The sequence below is a fragment of the Heteronotia binoei genome, chromosome 7 (genome assembly GCF_032191835.1).
Source record: "Heteronotia binoei isolate CCM8104 ecotype False Entrance Well chromosome 7, APGP_CSIRO_Hbin_v1, whole genome shotgun sequence".
Lineage (NCBI taxonomy): Eukaryota > Metazoa > Chordata > Lepidosauria > Squamata > Gekkonidae > Heteronotia > Heteronotia binoei.
In genome coordinates, this window is record NC_083229.1 from 18,172,130 (window position 1) to 18,196,165 (window position 24,036).

At 49.8% G+C, this 24,036-nt stretch overlaps 1 protein-coding gene across 1 annotated transcript in view; it reads left to right on the top strand.

Annotated features, from left to right (window-relative positions):
* The first annotated feature begins 2,082 nt into the window (after positions 1–2,082).
* KCNQ3 (potassium voltage-gated channel subfamily Q member 3) overlaps positions 2,083–24,036 on the top strand; it is a 239,692-nt gene continuing 217,738 nt past the window's right edge. Inside the window, exon 1 of the mRNA XM_060243217.1 lies at positions 2,083–2,417. Within this exon, the coding sequence (XP_060099200.1) occupies positions 2,083–2,417 (335 nt within the window). The remainder of the gene's footprint in view (positions 2,418–24,036) is intronic.

The window sequence follows — 24,036 nt, forward strand, 5'->3', positions numbered from 1 at the left end:
GGGGGAAAGTGTAGATGACTGGGGAAGGCAATGGCAAACCACCCCGTTAAAAGTGTGCCGTGAAAACAAGAAAGCAACGTCACCCCAGAGTCGGAAACGACTGGTGCTTGCACGGGGGACCTTTCCTTCCCATAGAAACAAAGCACATAAAGTGAAATTAATCACGAAACAGACAAAGACCACGTTTGCACTCAAGTCCCTTGATAGGCGAATTAGCGCCAAGATGGGAAGAGTAGTCCAAGGCGTGTCAAAGGTAGGTTCTTCGAGGGAGTCCAACGCTCCAGGACGTCTTCACGAATTTTAAAGATGAAAGAATCCAGCGCAGCAGGGCACAAGAAACGCAACAGGGCCGCACTTGATCCCCCGTTTCGCGAACAAGCTTCTACGAGCCTCAACTTTAGAGGCAGGACTGAGCCTCGAAGCAGCAGCAATGCTGACGTGTCTTTGCCGGCGTAAATATTCTCTGGGCCGGTGTGGCAAAGTGACCGTGTCCCAGTCTTCATGGGTGTGGATGCGCCAGAAGTGGCTGTGTTGCTTTGTCTCGTTCTTGATCGATTTCACTTCATGTGCTTTGTTTCTATATTTGGATATTGATACACATTTGCATCATATTTTTTCAAGGCTGGTTTGTCGCGGGGGTTTGGACCTTGTTCCCTGCCCCACCTGGGGATTGATCAGCCCCAACTGGGAGACAGGACCGCCCCCCCCCCCCCCAAGGCGATGCCCGGGAGTCCCTATAACCTCCCCCATCAAATATTGACGTCGAGTGAGGACGTCTGATTGAAACTCCCCGTTTTGCAGAGCCAGGTTTGGAGAGACGCTGAACCAAGCGGGAGTCAATTGCACCTTTAAGACCAACCGACTGCCACTTGACTCCTGCTTTGTTCAACTGCTTCAGACCAACCCGGCTGCCCGCTTGGAGAGACGCTTGTAAGAGGTGTTGGGAGGGAGGGAGGCGGGAGGGAGAGAAGCAGAAGCCCCAGCAATCCACCTGATTCGCCCCGCTTCGACTGGCTCCGGTTGCAATTTCGCACGTAACTCCCTCTTCCACCCATCCCCACCCCACGCCCCAGCGCAAAGGCTCCGGATCCTCCCCAACCTCGGAAGGGCGAAAGAAAAGCAGCCCCCGCTCGCTCGCCTGACCGCTGCCTTTGCTGCAGAGAGGAAATCCCCGGGCTGGGCAGGCGGAGCGCGAGAGAGAAGCGCGCGCGCGCCGCTCGGTTGCCGGGGAAATCCCTGCCTCCCCCCCCCCGCCCCACCCCACCGCGCCCTGCCCCCCTTTGGCAACCGCACTGCCATAGCGATTGCCATGCAAGGACAAGGAAGGAATCCCCCCTTGCAATGCACAGACGAGGAATTCCCTCCCACCGTTGCAATGCAAAAAACAAGGCAACCCCCCCCCCCCCCCACTCTCAGCTCCCTTTCTGCAGCCCGGCGGCGCGCGATGGCAATGCAAAGGCGAGGAAGAACGACCCCCCCCCCCTGCAATGCACAGACGAGGAATCCCTCCCCCCCCCCCCCCAGCATTGCAATGCAAAAAACAAGGCAACCCCCTCCTCTCCTCCCAGCTCCCTCCTTTCACAGCCCGGCGGCGCGCAATTGCCCGTCTAAACCCGGGGAAAGGGGCGGGGGGGGATGGTGGGTGAAAGGCGGAGCCAGGCGCGGCGGGCGCCGCTTCCCATTGGCCGCCTCCCCCGTCCGTCCTGGGGGGGCCACGCCCTACGGCGGGGGCTCGGGAGGGAGGGCGGGCGGTCGGCACGGGACGCCCGCCGTGCGCGGAGAAGGGCGCAGGAGGCTCGCGGCTGGCTCGCTCCGCGGCGCGCTGCCTTCCGGAGCGGCCCTGCAGGGGTCGCCAAGGCGCCCGCCTGCTCCGTCGCCTCGAGAGGGATGTGACTCCTCGCGCTCCCCTGCTCTGCCCTGCCCTGCCCGGGGGGGAGCCCCTGCTGGTGGCCACGCTGGCGAGGCGGCCCGGACCATGGCATTGGGGCCCCCCCCGCCTGGCGGCCCTTCTCCTCCTCCTCCTGCTGCGCGCCCCTCGCTCGCCCGCCGCGCCCCGGCTAGCCGCAGCCAGGCGGGGAGAAGATGGGACTCAAAGCCAGGCGGGCGGCGGCGCCGGGGAGTGCTGCTGCTGAGGGGGGCCCCGAGAAGAAGGCGGCGGCGGCGGCGGCTGGGGACTTGGAGCAGGGCTCCTTGGCGCTGGGGCCCGGCGGGGACAAAGATGGGGCCCTGCTGCTGGAAGGGGCGGGCAGGGAGGACGGCGTCGCCCGGCGGAACGTGCAGGGCATCGGGCTGCTGGCCAAGACCCCCCTGAGCCGACCCGTCAAGAGGAACAACGTCAAGTACCGGCGGCTGCAAACTTTGATCTACGACGCCCTGGAGAGGCCCCGGGGCTGGGCGCTGCTCTATCACGCCTTCGTGTGAGTCTGCGGGGCTCGGGGTGCCAGCTGGGCAGCCTCGCGCAGGGGTGGCTTTCCTGGGCAGCGGGGGCTGAGTGGATGGCCGTCTCGCTGTGTGTGCGTGGAGGGGGGGAAGGGGGGGTGGTGCCAGCCGAAGGGGGTTGTTTTTCTGGCAGGTTGGGCATGGGGGGGGGGGGGTGCTGGTGCCACCTTCCGTGCGGTGAGAGCGTGGTTGGTTTCCAGGCAGGGAGCGGGCACGCAGGGCGATGCTCCCTCTAAGCTGTGATGGCTGGTGAGCAAAAAAAAAAAAATTCTGTTTCCTGAGCTCCTGGCTTTCCAGCTGTGAGCCGCTGCGTAAACTCCTGGGCTCCTGTTCCTTCTAAGCTGAAGAGGCTTGTGAGCGACAGGATTGCTACACTGAGGCATATGAACATATGAAGCTGCCTTCTACTGAATCAGACCCTTGGTCCATCAAAGTCAGTATTGTCTTCTCAGACTGGCAGCGGCTCTCCAGGGTCTCAAGCTGAAGTTTTTCACACCTATTTGCCTGGACCCTTTTAGTTGGAGATGCCGGGGATTGAAGCAGCGAGCCCAGGCTGGCATGGAAGTGCTGAGCCGCTGCATAAATTCGTGCCCTCTGGGGTCAGTTTTCCAGAGCGAAGACAAAAATGTGTGAGCCGATGCCCTGCGTAGTGCAGGGGGTTGGACTAAATCAGGGGTGGCGAAGGGTAGCTCCCCAAATGTTTTTTTTTTGCCTACAACTCCCATCAGCCCCAGCCAGCATGGCCAATGGCTGGGGCTGATGGGAGTTGTAGGCAAAAAAAACATCTGGAGAGCTACCGTTAGCCACCCCTGGACTAGATGACCCTGGAGGTCCCTTCCAACTCTATAATTCTATGCTTGTAATAGATATTATAGGGGGGGGGGGGATTAGCCATGCTTGGCCATAGCCACTAAGGCATCAATGACGCCTTTGGGATCTGTGAGCTAGCTCGCACCAACTCAGCTTAGAGGGAACACCGACGGGAGGGTGAAGCTGGTTTTGGTTGGGTTCACACCTTACGTGGCTGGAACCTTGCCTGTGCCTCTGAACGCACGCTCAGCCCTCTGAGTGTGCCTGCGTGTGACACACTCGTCTGCAGATCTTCCTGTTGTCCTGGGAGCAGGTGGAAAGACCTGAAAACCTAAGGTGCGAATCAGCTCCATGGGAAGGTTTGGTTTGTTTCACCTGACACAAGGGCTGGGAGCCTTTGGGAGGGTCGCCAGTGCTTGTTGCGGCTGTCACCTGCAGAAACACACCCCTGAATCCTTTTCCGGGCTAGAGCCAGGGTCACTCTCCTGCACCCACGAAACTGCCTTCGAGGGAATCATCAGACCCTCGGTCCATCAAAGTCAGTCTTGTCTATTCCACCTGGCAGCAGCTCTCCAGGGTCTCAGGCAGGGGGTCTTTCCCACCACCTCCTACCTGACCCTTTTAGCTGGAGATTGGACCTGGGTCCTTCTGCCTGCCAAGCGGATGCTCTGCCACTGAGCCGTGGTTGTGGAAAGACGCCTGAAAACATTAAGGGGAAGGCAGAAGAGATTTGTGTTCTGTGGTGGCCTGTTGTAACGATTTAGGGGGAGATAGCTGGTGGTGCTGGTGGCTGAGCGCCCCCTACCCTTCTTTTCCTGCCGAGGTGATGCACGGGTGCCCTTGGCGACAGCAACTCATGGCTCGGTTTTCGGTCTGGAAACCGAGCAGAAGATGGGGGGGGATATGATAACGTCATGTTATCTTGGTCACATGGAAGCGAAACATGTTTTCCTCAAAGTCTGAAGCGCTCAAGGTGTTGTGGGGATTTTGCCATAGAAACGGTGGTGCTCGACAATCCGGCCTTTATCATTCTGGTCTAGGCAGGAGCCTCTCCCAAAGTTGTCAACAGAAAAGCAACGTGCCGGGAATTTCTCTTGGGAGCGACGGGCCTGACTGAAAGCAGTGTTTTTCCTTGTTTCTTTTGCTGTGAAACAAATATCGTTCTTTTCTTTCTCCATAGTTCGTTGGGGTCTTTATAAGAGGCGGGTATGTAGCGAAGGCGGTTTAATCGGATCCTGACTTTGAAGACGCGGCGACAAGTGAATTGTGAAAGGTTTATTTTTAAAACTGCTCAGAGTGAAGCTAGCCAGTGAAATTTAGGTCTGCGTTTAAAGGGGCAGAGAAATCAGCTTTCAGAAAAAGGGAGATTGTGACAAAATGAAAGAATTTGCTTGGGCGTATAGACCGGGGACTGGCTTGTCTGGCTTGATATTTCCAAAACAGCCAGATATAAGCCTCTAGGAAGCTCACAGTGAGTCTGATATTCAGATATACTGCTTCAATCAATGGAGGTTCCACATAAGTATCATGGCCAAGGGGCAATCCTCCATGGTTTTGCAGCTTCATTTAAAGGCAACGGTGCTGATTTTGAAAGAACCGAGAATTATAACTTGAAAGAATTTGAAAGAACCAAGGATTATAGAAATTATAACTCATCTTGAGGATTTAAATAAGTATTGGTTGAAAGGAGGTCGGACCAGAAGCAATGGTTTCAAATTGGAAGAAGAATTCCAGATTTATACCCTGCCCTTCTCTCTGAATCAGAGACTCAGAGCGGCTTACAATCTCCTATATCTTCTCTCCCCACAACAGACACCCTGTGAGGTGGGTGGGGCCGAGAGGGCTCTCCCAACAGCTGCCCTTTCAAGGACAACCTCTGCCAGAGCTATGGCTGACCTAAGGCCATTCAAGCAGGTGCAAGTGGGGGAGTGGGGAATCAAACCCGGTTCTCTCAGATCAGAGTCCACACAGTTAAGCACGACACCAAACTGGCTCTCAGTTTTTAACTAAACATTAGGAAGAACTTCCTGACAGAGTGGTTCCTCAGTGGAAAACAGGCTTCCTCGGGAGGTGGTGGGCTCTCCTTCCTTGGAGGTTTTTAAACAGAGGCTAGATGGCCATCTGACAGCAACGCTGATTCTGTGAATTTAGGGGGAGGTATTTGTGGATTTCCTGCATTGTGCTGGGGGTTGATGTCCCTGGAGGCCCTTACCAACTCTTTGATTCCATGCTTCTAATAGATTTTATAGGGACAAAAATTAGTCATGTTTGTCCGTAGCCACTAAGGCATTTGTGGCATCTTTGGGATTGTCTGGTTAATGAAGGTAAGAGCTTTTGCACAAGGAGACAGAAGTTGTGAAGGTCAGAGCTTTTGTGCCAGCAGAAGGCAGAGGCTGTATCTAATCCCAAGAATGCTTTCCTGGGAGTAAGGAGCAAGGAATAAAATGGAACCTACTTCTGGTTTAAGATTCCTCTTGGTGGAATAGCCAGAAAGAGCAAGAAGAGGGCTGTTGATTCTCTCACAGTCACGACGGGCATCATTTACTGCAGAGGTGTCAAACGTGTGGCCTGGGGGCCGAATCAAGCCCCCAAAGGGCTCCGATCAGCCCCCCAAGCAACTGGTTGTCATCTGCTTCCTTCTTCCTCTCTCTTGCTTCCTTCTTCATTATAGCTTACTTTGCAAGGCTTGCTCAATTACACAGGAGCTACAGAGCAAAACCTCTTATTTTCTCCATTGGCTGAGGTTCCTCCCTTGGGGAGGAAGGGGGGGTGAGAGCTTGCTTTGCCAGGTTTTCTCAATCGCACAGCAGTGCTACTGAGTCAAGCCTCTCTTCCTTCTGTTGGCTGAGGCTCCTCCCCCTCCTGGTCCCTGGGGAAGGAAGGAAAGAGCCAGAGCTTCCTTTGTCCAGTTCCCTGGATTCCATGGGAGAAATTCAAAGAAAGCACCTTTAAGACCAGCAAGTGCTAATGTTTTAAGTTTTTAAAAATATATATTTGTGTTTGCCTGTGTTCGTTATAAAATTTATATCTCTGCTACCTAATCTTGAATCTTACTCAATCACACCGGATTGGCCTGGCTTGACATGGCTTGGCCCTCATGACAAATGAGTTCGACACCCCTGAGAACTTTTCAGCTTAGAAAAGGGACAACAGAAGGGAACGTGATACAGGTTATAAAATTATGCATGGGGTAGAGACAGCTGAAAAATATTGGACAATTCCTCAGGGCCTGTAAGACACTCCTCTTCCGGTTGGCCTATAACTGACCGGCACCAAAGTACCAAAAAAACCTGAAGAAAGTGTATAGATTGCATGTTGTTGGACGGATGCACTGTTTTTAATGTTTAATGTTTTAATTTCTTAACTATGTAAATTGTTATTATATTTAAAATTTGAATTCTATGTTAGAATCTCTGTATTGTAAGCCGTCCTGAGCCCGCCTCGGTGGGGTAGGGCGGGATATAAATCAAATAAATAAATAAAACAAAGAGAACTTTTCCCTCTTGTCTCCCAAAATATTAGAACTTGAAAGTATCCAATGAAGCTGATGGGCAGTAGGTCCAGGAGGGACAAAAGGAAGTCCTGCTTTACACAGAGAGAGATTAAAATGTGGGTTTTGCTGCCGGAGGATGCAGTGATGGCCACAGGAATAAGCAGCTTCAAAAGGGGAATAGGTAGAATCTTGGAGGATAAGTCTATCAGTGGCTCCTAGCCACGGTGACTGATGGAAACCTCTACCGAGGCATTACCCCTCTGAATCTTAGAGACTTGTTGTTGGCCCTACAGAGGAACTGGTTGGCCACTGTGTGAGACAGGATGCTGGATGAGATGGACCACTGGTCTGATCCAGCAGGGCTCTTCTGATGTTCTTATCAAGGCAAGGTCTCAGCCTCTGTTTCAGGGGTGTCATACTCATGAGGACTGGATCCGACATAAATGAGTCCTTGTTGGGCCGGGCCATATATATATTTATAAATATATATATATTTAAAAAATGCTTGAAACGTTAGCACTCATTGGTTTTAAAGGTGCTTCCTTTGTATCTCTCCACTGTGACTGAGGTAACTGGCAAAGGAAGCTCTGACTCCATCCTTCCTCCCTTCCCCCAGGGGACTGGTGGGGGAGGAGCCTCAGCCAATAGAAGTAAGAGATGCTTGGCTCAGTAGCTCTGCTGTGTGATTGAGAGAGCCTGGAAAAACAAGCTCTGCCTCCCCTCCCTCTTCCTCCCCTAGGGAGAAGCCTCAACCAATGGAGAAAATAGAGGTTTTGCTCTGTAACTCCAGTGCAATTGAGCAAGCCGTGCAAAGCAAGCTGTGATGCAGAAGGGAGCAAGAGAGAGGGAGAAGGAAGCAGATGACAGCCAGTTGCTTGGGAGGGGGGGCTGTGACTAGATGGCTACCATCTAATTGCAGGGCATTATGGGTAAGTATCTGGGGTAGACCAATGGCAAGGAGAGGTATCTTTCCCTGCTGAAAGGAGAGGTCCCTGGAATCATTTAAAGCAAGCAAAGCATAACTTCCGAATAACATATGAAGAGCCCGAATAACATGCTTGACACCCTTGCTCTATGCCCTGTTGTTGACCCTTCAGGGGAACTGTATGAGGCAGGATGTTGGACTAGATGGACCACTGGTCTGATCCAGTAGGGCTCTTATCTTGTTTTTATCAGGGGAATGCCTCAGCCTCTTTGCCCTGTTGTACCTCCCGAGGAACTGGTTGGCCACTGTGTGAGGCAGGACACTGGGCTAGATGGACTGTTGGTCGTGTCCAGCCGGGCTCTTCGTATGTTATTCGGAAGTTATGCTTTGCTTGCTTTAAATGATTCCAGGGACCTCTCCTTTCAGCAGGGAAAGACACCTCTCCCTGCTTTTGGTCTATCCCAGATGCTTCCCCATAATGCCCTGCAATTAGATAGTAGCCATCCAGCCACAGAAGCGACCGTCTGACAGTATGGAAGCCACCTTGTGCTCTGCAAGGGAGAAGGTGGATTGATAAACGTTTTAAATAAATCAAACGGGACCTGCCCCCTTTCTGCATTATCCGTTCCCCTGCCTACCGTTTTATTCACCACTCTCTTCTCCAGTCTCAAGTGAAACAGATATTATTGGAAGTAAGGACCTGTAAAATTTCCAGCAATCTCTTCCACTTGAAGTCTCAGGTGGATATTTATTTATTTAATATTCCGCCCTCCCCACCAAAGGCATAAAAACAATTTAAAAACGATTGCATGTGCTACTGTCATAATTTCAGGCAGCGATTTTTAATTCTGGTGGTTAGCTATACTCAGAAGTCTCAGGATCGCCGTAGGGCAGTGAAGTTGGCCATTGGTGGTGTTCTTATGGGCCATTCCCATTGCTGCAGATGTTACCATTCATGTAAATGCCTGGCGGAAGAGTGCCGTCTTGCAGGCCCTGCGGAACTGTAAGAGCTCTCGCAGGGCCCTAACCTCCTCCGGCAACTCATTCCACCAGTGAGGGGCAGCGACGGAAAAGGCCCTGGCTCTCCTTTTGAGCTTCGCTTCTCTGATGCTGGGAGCTGTCAACAGGTTTTGAAACCCAGACTGAGGTGCTCTCTGGGGCATGTGCAGAGAAAGGCGGTCCCTAAGGTAGACAGGTCCTCGGCCATATAGGGCTTTAAAGGTAATAACCAGCACCTTGAAGCGAATCCGGTACCCTGTCGGTAGCCAGTGCAGCGCTTTCAGCACAGGCTGAATGTGTTCCTGTAAAGGAACTCCCATATGCAGCCTGGCTGCAGCATTCTGCACTAGCTGAAGTCGCCGGATTTGGGACAAGGGCAGCCCCATGTAGAGAGCATTATAGTAATCAGTCTTGAGGTGACCGTTGCATGGATCACTGTTACCAAGTCATCACGTTCAAGAAAGGGGACCAACTGCCTTGCCATCTGCAAATGGTAAAAGGCTGACTTGGCAGTGACAGCTGCTTGGATTCAAGAGCACCCCTAGGCTTTTAACCTTGGGCGCCAGCATGAGCTGGGCTCCATCAAAGGTCGGTAAACGGATCTCCGGTCCTGGATATTACCTAGATTTATGTATTTACTACATATCTACCCCACTTTTCTGGCCAGTGGGGATCTAAGTGACTGATGGCATTGCCCTCTTCCCCATTTTATCTTCATGACAACAACCTTGTGAGGTGGGTTGGGCTGAGAGTGTGTGACTGGCCCAAGGTCACCCAACAAGGTTGCAAGGCAGAACAGGGACTAGATCCTAGTTCTACTCTCTAACAACTAGACCAGGCTGGGGATAAGCCTTGTTAATCAGGACTCACTCAGACTTACCACCGGTGGACCTCCTGATGTGCAGGAAAGGCGGTCCCTAAGGTATGCAGGACCCTGGCCATATAGGGCTTTAAAAGTAATAACCTTTAAAATGGCCCCTGTATGACACGTAGTGTTGAACTGGGTGGGCCAGTGGCCTGATCCAACATGGCTTCTCTTATGTTCTTCTGTGACACGTAGTGTTGAACTGGGTGGGCCAGTGGCCTGATCCAACATGGCTTCTCTTATGTTCTTCTGTGACACGTAGTGTTGAACTGGGTGGGCCAGTGGCCTGATCCAACATGGCTTCTCTTATGTTCTTCTGTGACACGCAGTGTTGAACTGGGTGGGCCAGTGGCCTGATCCAACATGGCTTCTCTTATGTTCTTCTGTGACACGTAGTGTTGAACTGGGTGGGCCACTGGCCTGATTCAACATGGCTTCTCTTATGTTCTTCTGTGACACGTAGTGTTGAACTGGGTGGGCCACTGGCCTGATTCAACATGGCTTCTCTTATGTTCTTCTGTGACACAGAGTGTTGGACTGGATGGGCCACTGACCTGATCCAACATGGCTTCTCTTATGTTCTTCTGTGGACACGTAGTGTTGAACTGGGTGGGCCATTGGCCTGATCCAACATGGCTTCTCTTATGTTCTTCTGTGACACGTAGTGTTGAACTGGGTGGGCCAGTGGCCTGATCCAACATGGCTTCTCTTATGTTCTTTTGTGACACGTAGTGTTGAACTGGGTGGGCCAGTGGCCTGATCCAACATGGCTTCTCTTATGTTCTTCTGTGACACGTAGTGTTGAACTGGGTGGGCCAGTGGCCTGATCCAACATGGCTTCTCTTATGTTCTTCTGTGACACGCAGTGTTGAACTGGGTGGGCCAGTGGCCTGATCCAACATGGCTTCTCTTATGTTCTTCTGTGACACGTAGTGTTTGAACTGGGTGGGCCACTGGCCTGATTCAACATGGCTTCTCTTATGTTCTTCTGTGACACGTAGTGTTGAACTGGGTGGGGCCATTGGCCTGATCCAACATGGCTTCTCTTATGTTCTTCTGTGACACGTAGTGTTTGAACTGGGTGGGCCAGTGGCCTGATCCAACATGGCTTCTCTTATGTTCTTTTGTGACACGTAGTGTTGAACTGGTGGGCCAGTGGCCTGATCCAACATGGCTTCTCTTATGTTCTTCTGTGACACGTAGTGTTGAACTGGGTGGGCCAGTGGCCTGATCCAACATGGCTTCTCTTATGTTCTTCTGTGACACGCAGTGTTGAACTGGGTGGGCCAGTGGCCTGAATCCAACATGGCTTCTCTTATGTTCTTCTGTGACACGTAGTGTTGAACTGGGTGGGCCACTGGCCTGATTCAACATGGCTTCTCTTATGTTCTTCTGTGACACGCAGTGTTGAACTGGGTGGGCCAGTGGCCTGATCCAACATGGCTTCTCTTATGTTCTTCTGTGACACGTAGTGTTGAACTGGGTGGGCCACTGGCCTGATTCAACATGGCTTCTCTTATGTTCTTCTGTGACACGTAGTGTTGAACTGGGTGGGCCACTGGCCTGATCCAACATGGCTTCTCTTATGTTCTTATGTGACACAGAGTGTTGGACTGGATGGGCCACTGACCTGATCCAACATGGCTTCTCTTATGTTCTTCTGTGACACGTAGTGTTGAACTGGGTGGGCCATTGGCCTGATCCAACATGGCTTCTCTTATGTTCTTCTGTGACACGCAGTGTTGAACTGGGTGGGCCAGTGGCCTGATCCAACATGGCTTCTCTTTATGTTCTTCTGTGACACGTAGTGTTGAACTGGGTGGGCCATTGGCCTGATCCAACATGGCTTCTCTTATGTTCTTTTGTGACACGTAGTGTTGAACTGGGTGGGGCCATTGGCCTGATCCAACATGGCCTCTCTTATGTCTGGGTTAGTGATGCTCCATATTGTTGATGCCTGAGGGGGCAACAGTGAGAGGGCTTCTGAATTCTAGCCCTGCTGGTGGACCTCCTGATGACACCTGGGTTTGGGCCCACTGTGCGGCACAGAGCGTTGGACTGGATGGGCCATTGGCCTGATCCAGCATAGCTTCTCATGTTGTCAAGTAGTTGGGAGCATGAGGACAGAAGTGGCAGGGGAGATGCAAAATCAACAGCAGTGCCCCCCCCCTCCGAAGGCTAACATAAGACTGTGATCATACACACTAAATAATGCACTTTCAATCCACTTTCAGTGCACTTTCCGACTGGATTTTACTGTGTGAACTGGCAAAATCCCATTGGAAAGTGGATTGAAGGTGCATTATTTATTGTGTGCGATTGCAGCCACGGACTAACGTTAGCTAGCTTACTGCAAGCTGGGATCCAAAATATGATTTATTAAGCACAGTTAGTCTTAAGCATGAGTTTGTGCAGTATTTAAACACAGATGCTCTGTGTTCTTGGTTCTTGGGCGGGGGCAGTGGTTATATGCCTATCGCCCGTTAGGGTTCAACTGAGGGGGGGGGGGCATCCCCAAGGACATAAATGTCAGAATTGGAGATGGGCGTGTCCTTGATTACGAATCTGTCATTGGGTTTATAACCCAAGCTTATTATTCTTTTAATCTGTTAAAAACATCTCCCGTTATTCTGAATGCTAATTTACTGCAGACCTTCTCTATGTAATGTAAGTTTCCGTGTGCTCCAACCACACTGCGTCAGACGAGGAATCCGGTACAGCGAGCAGAGCTACCTATAGCTGGTAGGCAGGGGAAGGAGGAGCCCACCACCTCGCGAGGAAGCCTGTTCCACTGAGGAACCGCTCTTAACTGCCAGGAAGTTCTTCCTAATGTTGAGCTGGAAACTTTTTTTGATTTAATTTCAACCTGTAGGTTCTAGTCTGACTTTCTGGGGCCACAGAAAATAACAGTATTTAAAATTATACCCTCCCCCCCCACCTCCCCGGGCTTGAATTCATCAGAAGATCACAGGAGCACAGCTCCTGAACCTCCAGCCAGGTTCTGCATGCAGTGGGGAGTTCTCTCCACGCTGCACACAGGTCCCGGGGCATATGCAATGAGATATGCTACTGAGCCCCTGCACCTTTTTTTTTTTTTTTTACAAAATAAGATATTAAGATAAGATATTGGATTTCTATCCCAACCCTCCACTCTGAATCTCAGAGTCTCAGAGCAGCGTACAGTCTCCTTCATCTTCTTCCCCCACAACAGACACCCTGTGAGTTAGGTGGGGCTGAGAGAGCTCTCCCAGAAGCTGCCCATTCAAGGACAACTCTGCGAGAGCTATGGCTAACCCAAGGCCATTCCAGCAGCTGCAAGTGGAGGAGTGGGAAATCAAACCCGGTTCTCCCAGGTAGAATCCACGCATTTAACCACTATATCAAACTGTCTCTCTCCTGACCTCTCCCTCCCCCATACTCTTGACACAGTACATTCTACTTCAGCATCTTGGGAGGTAACTGCCTGTTGCATCCACTATGAAACTACACTGCAAGGGGGAAAAAAAAAGACAGATAAGCATTCACAGTGATTGCTCCCAGTTGGGGAAGAACAGTGTTGTCAATGCAGTTCCATTGGCCGGTTTATGTTTTCCCACCCGAATCGCTCTCGGAAGTTTAGCGTTCACAAGCAGGTTGATCTCTCTCGTCCATGTATAAAAAACAGGCCCAGCTTCTGAGGTGCACTTTCCTGCGGGAAAGTCTCCTTGAACACAGAAAGGCTTACTTCAGAGCAGGAGTGGCCAAACTGTGGCTTAGGAACCATGTGTGGCTCTTTCACACATATTGTGTGGCTCTCCAAGCCCTCGCTGCCCCCATCAGCTGGCTTGGGAAGGCATTTGGCTCTTTAAACCACTTCTTCAAGCCAAGCCAGCTGACAACTTGGAGAATGCATTTAAAGTTAATGTTGCTTTCTCTCCCTCCCCAACCTATTTTTTTTCCTTCCTTCCTTCCCTTCCTTCCTTCCTTCCTTCCTTCCTTCCTTCCATCCTTTCCTTCCTTCCTTCCTTCCTTCCTTCCTTCCTTCCTTCCTTCCTTCCTTCCTTCCTTCCTTCCTTCCTTCCTTCCAACATAAGAGAAGCCATGTTGGATCAGGCCAATGGCCCATCCAATCCAACACTCTGTGTCACACAGTGGCCAAAATTTTTTTATACACACACACACACACTGTGGCTAATAGCCACTGATGGACCTCTGCTCCATATTTTTATCTAAACCCCTCTTGAAGGTGGCCATGCTTGTGGCCGCCACCACCTCCTGTGGCAGTGAATTCCACATGTTAATCACCCTTTGGGTGAAGAAGTACTTCCTTTTAACCATTTTAACCTGTCTGCTCAGCAATTTCATTGAATGCCCACGAGTTCTTGTATTGTGAGAAAGGGAGAAAAGTACCTCTTTCTCTACTTTCTCCATCCCATGTATTATCTTGTAAACCTCTATCATTGTCACCCCGCAGTCGACGTTTCTCCAAGCTAAAGAGTCCCAAGCGTTTCAACCTTTCTTCATAGGGAAAGTGTTCCAGCCTTTAATCATTCTAGTTGCCCTTTTCTGGACTTTCTCCAATGCTATAATATCCTTTTTGAGGTGCGGCGACCAGAACTGCATACAGTACTCCAAATGAGACTGCACCATCGATTTATACAGGGGCATTATGATACTGGCTGATTTGTTTTCAATTCCCTTCTTAATAATTACCAGCATGGCGTTGGCCTTTTTTATTGCAAACGCACACTGTCTTGACATTTTCTGTGAGTTATCTACCACGACCCCAAGATCTTTCTCTTGGTCAGTCTCTGCCAGTTCACACCCCATCAACTTGTATTTGTAGCTAGGATTCTTGGCCCCAATGTGCATCCTTCCTTCCTTCCTTCCTTCCTTCCTTCCTTCCTTCCTTCCTTCCTTCCTTCCTTCCTTCCTTCCTTCCTTCTCCTTCCTTCCTTCCTTCCTTCCTTCCTTCCTTCCTTCCTTCCTTCCTTCCTTCCTTCCTTCCTTCTGTTCTCAAACATGCGATGTTCATGTCTTGCAGCTCTAAAACACCTGACATTTATTCTATGTGTCTCTTACATAAGTAAGAGTTCAGAGGAAGCCCACTGACAATCACAGTGTAACTCTCTCGAAAGGGCCTTTGGTTGGCATTGGGGCCATTGAAACAGAGTCGAAACTGGATTAAACGGGGAGGCCAGCCTCTGGCGAAAGCAATCCATTTTTCACATCTTCCAGCATCTGTGCAAGCCGCTTCTTTTCGGGGTTGGGGGTGGGAGTGTTTTGCAGCTCAAGATAAGCGAGTTTTGCTTTAGCGGAATGTCTTTTGAAGCGTCTTTAATAGACCTTTCTTTTATCATTCAGAAATCGGCTGTTTATTTTATAAGCCATATCTTCACGTCGCAACGGCATGGCGAGTTTGGAGCGGCAGCCGTCGGATCCCTTAGGGCCCTGGGGCTGCGCGTGAAAGCTTCAGGGCGGGTGGGGAGAGGAATGAAATGAACAGTTAAACGAATGCATTAAACTATTAGACGTGCTTCACTAAAGCGGATGGAAGATCCGTGTAGTCTGCAAACTGTCTCAGTCAGCTGCTGGGAACATGTTTTGGAGGATGGGTCAGTTCCAAGCAGGTTAGGGAAGGCGACCGCCCTCCCTGGCTCTTTGATCACCGTCCCTGGTGTGCAGAGGTAGAGTTAGCTAATATTATTCAGTAGTTCCTCTTTCAAAGAGCCCCATAGCGGAGAGTGGTAATGCTGCAGTCCTGCAGTCCTGAGCTCTGCTCATGACCTGAGTTCGATCCCGGTGGAAGGTGGGTTTCAGGTAGCTGGCTCGAGGTTGACTCAGCCTTCCATCCTTCGGTAAAATGAGTACCCAGCTTGCTGGGGAGGGAAGCGTAGAGGACTGGGGAAGGCAATGGCAAACCACCCCGTAAAAAGTCTGCTGTGAAAACACTGTGAAAGCAATGTCACCCCAGAGTCGGAAACGACTGGTGCTTGCTCAGGGGACTACCTTTATCTTTTACTTTTTTTTAGTTCCTCTTTCAAATCCCTTTCTGCCTAGGATGCACCCATGAAGATGCTATATATTGAATCGGAGGCGGTGGTAGCTACAAGCATCGGCAGCCCCAAGAGCGGATTGGATAAGCATCTGGAGCAGAGGTCCATCTGTGGCTATTAGCCACAAGGTATAGATGGAACTCTCTGTCTGGGGCAAATGATGCTCTGTATTCCTGGTGCTTTGGGGGGGGGCAGTGGGAGGGCTTGTAGTGTCCTGGCCCCGCTGGTGGACCTCCTGAGGGTGCCTGTTTTTTTTTTTTTTGGCTATTGTGTGACAGAGTGTTGAACTGGATGGGCCATTGGTGTGATCCAACATGGCTTCTCTTATGTTCTTATGGGCTGCAGGTCTGTCCAGGTTAATATTGGGTATTCTGAGTAGCAGTGGCCATCCGGGGTCTCAGGTCACAGTTTTTTACATCACCAACTGCCTGGTCCTCTTGAGCTGGAGATGCCAGGGATTGAACCTGGGAACTTCTGCATGCAAAGCAAAACCCTCTGCTGCTGAGCCACACGCCTCCCCCCGCCCCGTATTCTACGGCACCAAATTCCATGCATTGCAGTGAAAAATCATTCATTGTCCTGATTCAGAAAGTCAGCAGAACCTCAGTATTTTGTTGTTCTGCTCCCTGCTTCTTCTGCGGCAGCGTTTTCTGGGTTGGGAGAGCCAGTTTGGTGTAGTGGTGAAGTGTGCGGACTCTTATCTGGTAGAACCGGGGTTTGATACCCCCACTCCTCCACTTGCAGCTGCTGGAATGGCCTTGGGTCAGCCATCGCTCTCGTAGGAGTTGTCCTTGAAAGGGCAGCTGCTGTAAGAGCTCTCTCGGCTTCACCTACCTCACAGAGTGTCTGTTGTGGGGGGAGAAGATATAGGACATTGTAAGCCGCTCTGAGTCTCTCATTCAGAGAGAAGGGCGGGGGTATAAATCTGCAGTTCTTCTTCTTCTTCTTGGATGACGAGTTCCAGGTTCAATTTCATCATTTATATGCATCCCTGTAAGAGAGCAGTTGGAGACAGATGTTCTAATAGGGCAGTTTTAGAAGGCAGCCATGTTGGTCTGCAAGAGATTTGAGTCCAGATAGGTTTGCCAGCTGATGGGAGACCACTGTGGTATATCAGGGATGCTGTGTAGAGGCAGGCAATGGCAGGCCTTCTTGGCAGGCCTTCTCTGAACATCTCTCGCTTTGAAAACCCTTCAAAGTCACCGTAAGTCAGCTGTGACCTGATGGCAAAATAGGAAGGAAGGAAGGAAGGAAGGAAGGAAGGAAGGAAGGAAGGAAGGAAGAAAAGGAAAGAAGAAAGAAATAAAAAGAAAGAAAGAAAGAAAGAAAGAAAGAAAGAAAGAAAGAAAGAAGGGAAGAAGAAAGAAAGAGAAAGAAAGAAAGAAGGGAAGAAGAAAGAAAGAGAAAGAAAGAAAGAAAGAAAGAAGAGGAAGGGAAGAAGAAAGAGAAAGAAAGAAAGAAAGAAAGAAAGAAAGAAAGAAAGAAAGAAAGAAAGAAAGAAAGAAAGAAAGAAAAGGAAGGGAAGAAGAAAGAAGGAAGGAAGGAAGGAAGGAAGGACTTTTCCAGTGTGCTGCCTTTTACCAGACATTTTCTAGAAAACAGTCCTGGAAACAGACCCATTCAAAGCTAAGCATTTGTAAGTCTCAATGATTTCAAGGAAAGGCATCTGCAAAAAAAACACATTGAGAATGAAAGATAACCAAAGGGATCGCATTATTAAGCACAACAAAATAGGTGTTGATTGCACCTTTAAGACCAATTTAGTTTTATTCAGAACGTAAGCTTTCGTGTGCATGCACACTTCTTCAGATGAGCAGGTTTTTTTTAAAGATTTCCTCCCTCCCTTCCCCATCTGTTTCCTCCCTCTCTTCTTTCCTTCTTCCCTCCCCATCTATTTCCTTCCTTCCTTCCTCCCTTCCTTCCTTCCTCCCTCCCTTCCTTCCTTCCTTCCTTCCTTCCTTCCTTCCTTCCTTCCTTCCTTCCTTCCTTCCTTCCTTCCTTCCTTCCTTCCTTCCCTCCCTCCCTCCCTCCCTCCCTCCCTCCTACTTCTTCAATCCTTGGGCACTTGCTGTCGTGTTTGTATGATTCTGGGGCTGTTGGCACCTTAAATGCTTTCTGTGCCCTCTGCTGAATCATTGGGGAAGACCGTTCACTGGCTTGAGGATGAGAAATGCTCCCTCTGGAGCATGTGTGGATGCATGTTTGGGTACAGGATGCGTGGATTCATCCTGTACCTCTGACTCCCAAGTTAATAGGGAGAATTCTGTCCAGTGTTCCCAGCTTAAAGCCGTTTAATTGCGGTTTTTGCAAAGTGCATATGTGGAAGTGCTCAGACCTGGCTCCTGCCCAGCTCTTGCATTGTTTCGGCAGCATGGGGGTGCTATTGGTAACACGCGGAGAGAGGAAATTACATCAAAATGGGGGAGGGATAATAAGAGGAACTGGTGTTGCCTGAAGTAACTTGGATGGGGGTTACTTAAGGATTTTTGTGCCGAACAACAGGGCACTAATTTTTTTAAAAAAAATAAATTAGGTCAGAAGCTCTTGATGAAACCATTGGAATGCATTCGTGCCAGGGGTTTTTGTAGCCCACAAAATGGCTGAGAGCAATGTTCCCTCTAAGCCAGGGGTGTCAAACATGTGGCCTTTGGGCCAAATCAGGCCCCCAGAGGACTCCTATCAGGCCCTCGAACAACTGGCTGTCATCTGCTTTCTTCTCCCTCTCTCTCTTGCTTCCTTCTGTATCACAGCTTGCTTTGCAAGGCTTGCTCAATCGCACAGGAACTACGGCACAAAACCTCTGTTTTCTCCATTGACCGAGGCCCCTCCCTTGGGGAGGAAGGGGGGAAGGCAGAGCTTGTTTTCCCAGGGTCTCTCAATTGCACAGCAGTGGTACTGAGTCAAGCCTCTCTCCCTTCCATTAGCTGAGGCTCCTCCCCCCAGTCCTCTGGGGAAGGAAGGAAAGAGCCAGAGCATCCTTTGCCCAGTTCCCTGGATCCCATGGGAGAAATACAAAGAAAGCACCTTTAAGACCAATGAGTGCTAACATTTTAGGCATGTTTTAAGTTTTTTTAAAAAAATATATGTAATTGTGTTTGTCTGTGTCCTTTATAAAGTTTATATCTCTGCTACCTAATCTTAAATAGGTACACACATGGCCCAGCCCAACGAGGTCTCATTTAAGTCAGATCCGGCCCTCATAGAAAATGAATTCGACACGCTTACTCTAAGCCATGGGGTCCTGTGAGCAAAAATTCTATTTCGTGAGCTACCGGCGTTAAAGTGGTGGGCCACTGCATCAATGAGTGTGCTCTGGGGGCCATTTTTCCTGAGCAAAGACAAAAACGTGTGAGCCGGGGCCCAAAAATCTGTGAGCTAGCTCACACTAACTCAGCTTGAGTTGAGAGTATCAGCAATGAACACTTGAGTGGCATTTCTGGCTTAAAAGGTATTGGCTTCTTTGTTATATAAACCAGTCTCTTCCCTTTGGTTTGTGTTTGTTTGTGTTTTGCGCATAGTAGAGTTGACAGGTTCTCCCTGGCCACTGGTGGGATAGAGGAAAGAGGGATAAAGTGGCCGGATCCAGGTTGGGAAACTCCTGGAGATTTGCGAATGGAGGCTGGGGAGGACAGGGACCTCGTTGGGGCAAAATGCCACAGAGTCCGCCCCCCAAAGAAAAAGAATTGCAGATTTATACCCTGCAATCAGAGACTCAGATCGACTTATAATCTCCTATCCTCCCCCCGCTACAGACACCCTGTGAGGTGGGTGGGGCTGAGAGAGCTCTCCCAGCAGCTGCCCTTTCAAGGACAACCTCTGCCAGAGCTATGGCTGACCCAAGGCCATACCAGCAGGTGCAAGTGGAGGAGGGGGGAGAATCAAACCCGGTTCTCCCAGATAAGAGTCCGCACACTTAACCACTACACCAAACTGGCTCTTTTGAAGTGGTGAGTGACTGGCATCAAATCAGCCATCTTCTCTAGGAGAACTGATCTCTGTAGTCTGGAGATGAGCTGTAATTCCAGCAGATCTGCAGGTCCCACCTGGAGGCTGGCATCCCACTGAGACAAGTCGCCTTCAGTGTTCCCTGGAAGCTGCAGAGTCTTGCGAGCAACAATTCTACTTTGTGAGCTACTGGCATTAAAGTGGTGAGCTGCGGCATAACCTATTGTGCTCTGGGGCCATCCTTCCTGAGCTAAGACAAAAATGTGTGAGCTGGAGGCTAAAAATCTGTGAGCTAGCTCACACTGACTCTGCTTAGAGGGAACAATGGTCACTTTTAGGGCTTTTTTTTGTAGCGGGAACTCCTTTGCCAATCCTCCTTTGCCAATTGATGTAGCCAATCCTCCAAGAGCTTCCAGAGCTCTTCTTCCAGGGCTTACTGTAAGCTCCAGGAGGATTGGCTACATCAGGGAGGTTTAGCCTAATATGCAAAGGAGTTCCTGCTACAAAAAAAAAAGGAGAAGCCCTGGTAGTTGCTGAGAGAGAATATATTGGTTCTCTTGCTCTGGGCATATTTCAACTTACTTTCCGAAGTGCCATGACGTAGCAACCTTAGACTTTGTGCTCTCCCATCTAAGTAAGAACCAAGGCTGATCCTGCGTCATTTCTGAGATGTGATGGGATTGGATTAGCCTGGGCCAGGGGCGGCCAGACTGTGACTTGACCACATGTGACTCTTTCACGCATATTGAGCAGCTCTTAAAGCCCCCAGTGCCTTGCTGGCCGGCTTGTCTCTTTAAATCACTTCTCCAATCCAAGCTAGTTGGCAGCTTGGAGAATGCATTTAAAGTTAAAGTTGCTTTCTTTCCACCTCTCCCTCCCTCCCTTCAACATCTGACATTCATGTCTTGTGGCTCCCAAATATCTGTCATTTATTCTATGTGAACATGAACGTATGAACATATGAAGCTGCCTTATACTGAATCAGACCCTCGGTCCATCAAAGTCAGTATTGTCTTCTCAGAGTGGCAGAGGCTCTCCAGGGTCTCAAGCTGAGGTTTTTCACACCTATTTGCCTGGACCCTTTTTAGTTGGAGATGCTGGGGATTGAACCTGGGACCTTCTGCTTCCCAAGCAGATGCTCTACCACTGAGCCACCGTCTCTCCTAATGTGGCTCTTACATTAAGCAAGTTTGGACAACTCTGGCCTGGGCCATCGTAGGATTTCCAGGTCTGGGTCGGGAAATACCTAGAGATTTTGGGGGAGGAGCCTAAGGAGACTGGGGGTTGGGGAGGGGCTTCAGTGGGGTACAATGCCATAGAATGTGCCTTCCAAAGCGGTCGTTTTCTGCAGGCGAATAGATCTCTCGCACTTGGAGATCAGTTGTAATCAGGGCACACTTTTTTGGGGTAGAGATAACCCAGCAGGAACTTATTTGCATATCAGGCCATGCCCCAACATCGCCATTGTTTCACACAGGGCTTTTTTGTAGAAAGGCCCAGCAGGAACTCATTTGCATATTAGGCCACCCCCCCCCTGGTGCCAGACCAGCCAGAAGTGCGTTTCTGTGTGTTCCTGCTCAAAAAAAAGCCCCAGGAGGTCATGAGCCACCAGCTGGAGATCCAGTAAATGAGATAACCACAGAAAGGAATAGAAACAGAGCAAAAGAAGTGAACCAATACTTATGAAATGCTTATGTTATGATAGAACCAGTAATTCATTCAGTCACTCACTCGTATGTCTTAATATCCAGGAATAAAGTCCATATCTCAAAAGGGTAAGTCCGATATATTGAATCCATTAATGTCCAATGGTCAACCTGTGACATCAGCTTTCAACCTGTGACATCAGCCCTATATGGCCTGGGACCTGCCTACCTGAAGGACCATCTCTCCCCACATGTTCCCCAGAGAGTACTGAGATTGGGAACCCAAAATCTTCTCGCTATCCCTGGGCCAAAAGAAGCCCGCCTAAAATCCACGAGAGACAGGGCCTTCTCTGTTATGGCCCCTACATGGTGGAATCAGCTGCTGGAGGAGGTGAGGGCCCTGCGGGACCTTGTTCAGTTCCGCAGGGCCTGTAAGACAACCCTCTTCTGGCTAGCCTACATCTAGCTGAGATGAGAAACTAAATGTAGCTTTGCCAGACTCCTGTTAATATTTTTGTAATGTTTAATGGTTGTAAGGTTTTAACAGTTTTAAATGTTTTAATTGTTTGTATATTTAAATACTTGTTTAATTTTATGTTTGACTATTTGTTGGGAGCCGCCCTGAGCCACTTGTGGGAAGGGCGGGAAATAAATAATAAATAAATAAATGTCCACTTCAAAGTGCTTTGTGCCATAGAAAAGTTTCTCCTTCTTGTGTAAGGCTTCAAAGTTTTGCATCTGTTGAAACATGAGCACGCACATTTTCATTAAGTGGGCAGCAGACAAATTCACGACGCCCTCCTCCCACCTAATAGAGCCCTCCGGACTATGATTCATAAATAGGTTATCAGTGCAAAGTTAAAGAACCAGTGACATGAAGTCTGTACATGCAAAAGGGATCTGAACCATTGCTCCCTCTAAGTTGCAGAGTCTTGTGAGCAAAAATTCTACTTTGTGGCTTTAAAGTGGTGAGCTACTGCATCAATTAGTGTGCTCTGGGGTCATCCTTCCTGAGCTAAGATAAAAATATGCGAGCTGGAGGCTAAAAATCTGTGAGCTAGCTCACTCTAACTCAGCTTAGAGGGAACACTGGTCTGAACCGACACTCTCTCTAAGCTGTGGAGTCTTGTGAGCAAAAATTCTACTTGGTGGGGTGCCGGCATTAAAGTGGTAAGCCGCTGCACAAATTAGCTTGCCCTGGGGCCGTTTTCCCGAAGACAAAAGTGTGTGAGCTGGAGGCTGAAAAACTATGAGCTAGCTCACACTAACTCAGCTTAGAGGGAACACTGATAGGAACACATTTCGCTGGAACCTTTCCCTTCTCCCCATTGGACACCTTGGAGTAACAAGGGATCTTTCGCTGACAGTTATCCCACAACCCAGTTCTCTCTAGATTTCCCAAACAGACAACCGTGAGTTCAGAAGTCATCCCATCAGTCTCCGAAACTTCAGCTCTGGCAGGGAATTTATGTAGGGAAATGGCCATAGAGGGCAGCGTCCTGTTCCCGTTTTGATAAAGTTATAAAGGAAATGGAATCATTGTCTGGTGGACCACACTCTGAACTGGACTCTGCTCTCTCGGAACTGACCTTCTGGACTGAATCGTGACTCTGACTTGGCTTGCACCTAGACTCTGACACACCAGCTTCACTGTCCTACGATGGACTCATTCCAGCCTACTGATGTCCTTCCTAAACTGTGGTGCCCCAAACTGGAATCCTTAGACTGGAACCTCTTATTCCCATTTTAAGGGGTGCTTATGTTGGAGGAAGACGCCTTGGATGATGACTGGATCCACTCCACTAGCAAGAAAAACACCCCGATTAATAAAACCATCTTTATGGCAGCACCTAGTTCCTGTCCTACTCAGATTCTGGATGCAGGAAATGGAACCTGGGAGCTAAGCAGCAATGCCTAGCCAGTCGGGGTGGAGCTTGGGGAGAGGCAGAGCTTGCTTCGCCAGGCTCTCTCAGTTGCACAGCACAGCTACTGAGCCAAGCCTCTCTTCCTTCTATTGGCTGAGGCTCCCGCCCAGTCCCCTGGGGAAGGAAGGAAAGAGCCAGAGCTTCCTTTGCGTAGTTCCCTGGATCCCATGGGAGTAATATAAAGAAAGCATCTTTAAAACCAATGAGTGCTAACATTCTAAGCATGTTTGAAGGGGTTTTTTTAAAAATATATATGTTTGGGTTTGTCTGTGTTCTTTATCAATTTTTTTTCTCTACCTAATCTTAAATCTAGTGTGTGGACTCTTATCTGGGAGAACCGGGTTTGATTCCCCACTCCTCCACTTGCACCTGCTAGCTTGGCCTTGGGTCAGCCATAGCCCTGGCAGAGGTTGTCCTTGAAAGGGCAGCTGCTGTGAGAGCCCTCTCCAGCCCCACCCACCCCACAGGGTGTCTGTTGTGGGGGAGGAAGGTAAAGGAGATTGTGAGCCTCTCTGAGACTCTTCGGAGTGGAGGGCGGGATAGAAATCCAATATCATCATCATCTTCTAAATAGGTACACACAGGGCCCAGCCTGGCATGGCTCGGCCCAACAAGATCTCATTTATGTCAGATCCAGCCCTCATAACAAATGAGTTCGACATCTTTGAGTGGATAATCCAAAAAGAAGAAGAGAAGAGATTGGATTTATACCTTGCATTTACCTCTCCCTTCATTAGCCAAAGGAGTCTTAGGTTTACAATCTCCTTTCCCTTCTCCTCCCCACAACAGACACCGTGTGAGGGAGGTGGGGCTGAAAGAGCTCTCCCAGAAGCGCTCTTGAGCAGAACAGCCTTGGGAGAACTTGTGGCTGACTCAAGGTCACTCCAACAGTTGCATGTGGAGAAGTGGGGAATCAAACCCAGTCTGCACACTTAACCACTACACCAGATGTTA